Source organism: Sinocyclocheilus anshuiensis, unplaced genomic scaffold, assembly GCF_001515605.1.
Source record: "Sinocyclocheilus anshuiensis isolate Anshui unplaced genomic scaffold, SAMN03320099.WGS_v1.1 scaffold519, whole genome shotgun sequence".
NCBI classification, from domain to species: Eukaryota; Metazoa; Chordata; class Actinopteri; order Cypriniformes; family Cyprinidae; genus Sinocyclocheilus; species Sinocyclocheilus anshuiensis.
This window is the reverse complement of record NW_015549637.1, coordinates 296,975-300,504: the sequence shown is the minus strand read 5'-3', so window position 1 is coordinate 300,504 and position 3,530 is coordinate 296,975. Positions and strand designations below refer to the sequence as shown.

Sequence of the window (3,530 nt, the reverse complement as noted above, 5' to 3'; positions counted from 1 at the left end):
TGGTGAGATGTGATGTGATGTGGTGAGATGTGATGTGGTGAGATGTGATGTGAGATGTGATGTGGTGAGATGTGATGAGATGTGGTGAGATGTGACTCGTGTTCAGGCTCTGGAGGGTCTGTCTGTGGAGGACCAGGTTCTTCTGCTGGCTGGAACTCCTCTGGAGGACGATGCCTCTCTGCTGAACTGCGGCGTCACTGAGCACTGCACAATCGAGGTGGTTGCTAGACTTCTGGGAGGTATTTAAAAAAACTATACGTATTTGTAATTTATATTTATGCTTTATTCATTTTTTAAAAAATATTTTATAAACAACAATGTAATCAATTGTTAATATTAAACGTTTAAAATTATTTTTGATTAAAATAAATAAATAATCAAATATATTTGTATAATTATATAAAAATAATATATAATTGTTTTTTAAAATATTAAAAAATTTGTTTTATAAATACAAATTTATTTGTTAATATTTAATATTAAATATAATTATTTACTATTTAAAAGTATTCTATTTTTTATATTTTTATAAATAAAATAATCGAATGTAATATCAAATATAATTGTCAATGTTTTAATATTTTAATGTATTTAATTTTTAATATTTATTTATATATTTAAAAAATATATACAGTATGGCTGCAATATAACAAAGAGTGAAAAATTGAAGGGGGTCTGAATACTTTCCGTACCCACTGTATATTTAATCTTAAATTTAAATATTAAACAGGATTAACAATTTATTTAATATCTAATGTACTAATCTTTAATATTTGTATTTTTATAAATAAAAATAATATTTAATATTAAATCGAATTATTGATATTTAATATATATATATATCTTTTTTATATTAATATTATCTGGATGGTCTCAAACGCTCTGCTGATGTTTCTCGGGTTGTGTGATTCTCATTAATTCTTGTGGTTGATGTTCAGCTGTGGTTTGTGTCTGTGTTGATCAGGTAAAGTCCACGGATCTCTGGCTCGTGCCGGTAAAGTAAGAGGACAGACACCCAAAGTAAGTCATTTATTTAAATGCGTTTCCTATAGTCTCTATGACAGAAGTGTTGCTGATGGGCTGTGGTTCTGTCTGTCTGTAGGTGGACAAACAGGAGAAGAAGAAGAAGAAGACGGGCCGCGCCAAGCGTCGCATCCAGTACAACCGGCGCTTCGTGAACGTGGTTCCCACCTTCGGCAAGAAGAAGGGCCCCAACGCCAACTCCTAAACCAGTCCAAACTCAAGAGACATGCATTCATAATAAACATTCTCTCTGAACTCGAGCTGGTCTGCTTCGATTATTCCACATAGCTAACATGCTAAATATGATCTATGAGTCTATGGAAAACAAATGAGTTAAATTAAATGCTGGTCAGATCTTTTCTTCTTCTTCCTGTATTTTATAATGAAAAACCAAACCAAAAAGAATCATGTAATTTAATATTAACCACCAAACTTGCATTTTATAGCTGTGTGATACTTGCATGAGTATGAAATATCCATTATAGTTATCAAATATATTTTGATAGGTTTAAAGTTATATAAAATATTTTGTAAGTATACAATGAATACTCTCGCTTTCTACATGCATCTATGAAAAATATATAGTGCCATAAAAGTGTGCTTTTATAATTTATTTAAAAATTGTAATAAACTTTTTATGTATTCCATTTATGTATAATACAGCTAATTCCTTATATATTTAAATTGTACAAATTTTTTCAGAGATGTATTTTCATAAATGTGTCCCTGCAGCACAAAAGCAGTAAGTCAAGTCGCTGGGGTATATTTGTAGCAATAGCCAACAATACATTGTATGGGTCAAAATTATAGATTTTTCTTTTATGCCAAAAATCATTAGGATATTAAGCAAAGATCATGTTCCATGAAGATATTTTGTAAATGTCTTACCGTAAATATATAAAAACTTGATGTTTGATTAGTAATATGCATTGCTAAGAACTTCATTTGAACAACTTTAAAGATGATTTTCTCAATATTTAGATTTTTTTGCACCCTCAGATTCCAGATTTTCAAATAGTTGTATCTCAGCCAAATATTGTCCGATCCTAACAAACCATACATCAATGGAAAGCTTATTTATTCAGATATTTCACAAAATTGACCCTTATGACTGGTTTTGTGCTCCAGAGTCACATATTTTCTAATCTCTATCTACATGTCTATATCTATAGATGGATAATAATACAATGTGACATTTTAAATAAATAGTTGCATGTACACAGCTGTTGCTATAGAGATGTGTGTGTAACAACAACAAGACATTGATCAAGGTTTGTTTTTTATTGGAACTTTACAATCATGCAAAACCAGTCAGAAAAGTTTTCCCGTCAGACTGAAGAACAACGTCTCCATCATCTCCTCAACACACTCGCGATGCTTCATCAATCAATCGATGGAGACGAGCTCCACCTCAAAGATCAGCTTGGCGTTCGGCGGGATTCTGATGATGAAGGTTAAGAACTCATTCATCTGTGATCTGCACAACATCAAACACTGAGCGGAAGAGTGAAGGATACTTGGAGTCGGGAAGACCTTTCCTCCCATACGCCCATTCAGCCTCGATCTCCAGCCGCGCCGTCTCGCCTTTACTCATCCTCAGCAGCCCTTCATCCCACTGCACACACAACTCACACTTTACTACAACACCATACTCATCCTCAGCAGCCCTTCATCCCACTGCACACACAACTCACACTTTACTACAACACACCATACTCATCCTCAGCAGCCCTTAATCCCACTGCGCACACAACTCACTTTACTACAACACACCATACTCATCCTCAGCAGCCCTTCATCCCACTGCGCACAAAACTCGCACTTTACTATACAACACCATACTCATCCTCAGCAGCCCTTCATCCCACTGCACAAACAACTCACACACTTTACAACAACACACCATACTCATCCTCAGCAGCACTTCATCCCACTGCGCACACAACTCACACTTTACTACAACACCATACTCATCCTCAGCAGCCCTTCATCCCACTGCACACACAACTCACACTTTACTACAACACCATACTCATCCTCAGCAGCCCTTCATCCCACTGCACACACAACTCACACTTTACTACAACACCATACTCATCCTCAGCAGCCCTTCATCCCACTGCACACACAACTCACACTTTACTACAACACCATACTCATCCTCAGCAGCCCTTCATCCCACTGCGCACAAAACTCGCACTTTACTACAACACACCATACTCATCCTCAGCAGCCCTTCATCCCACTGCGCACAAAACTCGCACTTTACTACAACACACCATACTCATCCTCAGCAGCCCTTCATCCCACTGCGCACAAAACTCGCACTTTACTACAACACACCATACTCATCCTCAGCAGCCCTTCATCCCACTGCGCACACAACTCACACTTTACTACAACACACCATACTCATCCTCAGCAGCCCTTCATCCCACTGCGCATACAACTCACACTTTACTACAACACACCATACTCATCCTCAGCAGCCCTTCATCCCACTGCGC

General features: G+C 36.7%; 2 protein-coding genes across 3 annotated transcripts in view; one reads left to right on the top strand and one right to left on the bottom strand.

Moving 5' to 3' along the window:
• Positions 1–1,279, top strand: part of LOC107659798 (ubiquitin-like protein FUBI) — a 5,319-nt gene extending 4,040 nt beyond the window's left edge. The window contains exons 3-5 of the mRNA XM_016448825.1: positions 96–239; positions 965–1,020; positions 1,103–1,279. Coding sequence (XP_016304311.1) covers positions 96–239; positions 965–1,020; positions 1,103–1,228 — 326 coding nt within the window. The 3' untranslated portion in view covers positions 1,229–1,279. The remainder of the gene's footprint in view (positions 1–95; positions 240–964; positions 1,021–1,102) is intronic.
• A 1,010-nt stretch (positions 1,280–2,289) lies between these two features.
• The window catches only part of LOC107659800 (FKBP prolyl isomerase 3), a 7,510-nt gene continuing 6,269 nt past the window's right edge, over positions 2,290–3,530 (bottom strand). The window contains exons 6-7 of one of the 2 annotated variants that reach the window (XM_016448827.1): positions 2,541–2,638; positions 2,290–2,464 (exon numbers count right to left, since the gene is read on the bottom strand). In XM_016448827.1, coding sequence (XP_016304313.1) covers positions 2,410–2,464; positions 2,541–2,638 — 153 coding nt within the window. In that variant the 3' untranslated portion in view covers positions 2,290–2,409. Of the gene's footprint in view, positions 2,465–2,540; positions 2,639–2,837; positions 3,525–3,530 lie in introns of those variants that run through there. The other variant, XM_016448828.1, reaches the window with a different exon arrangement.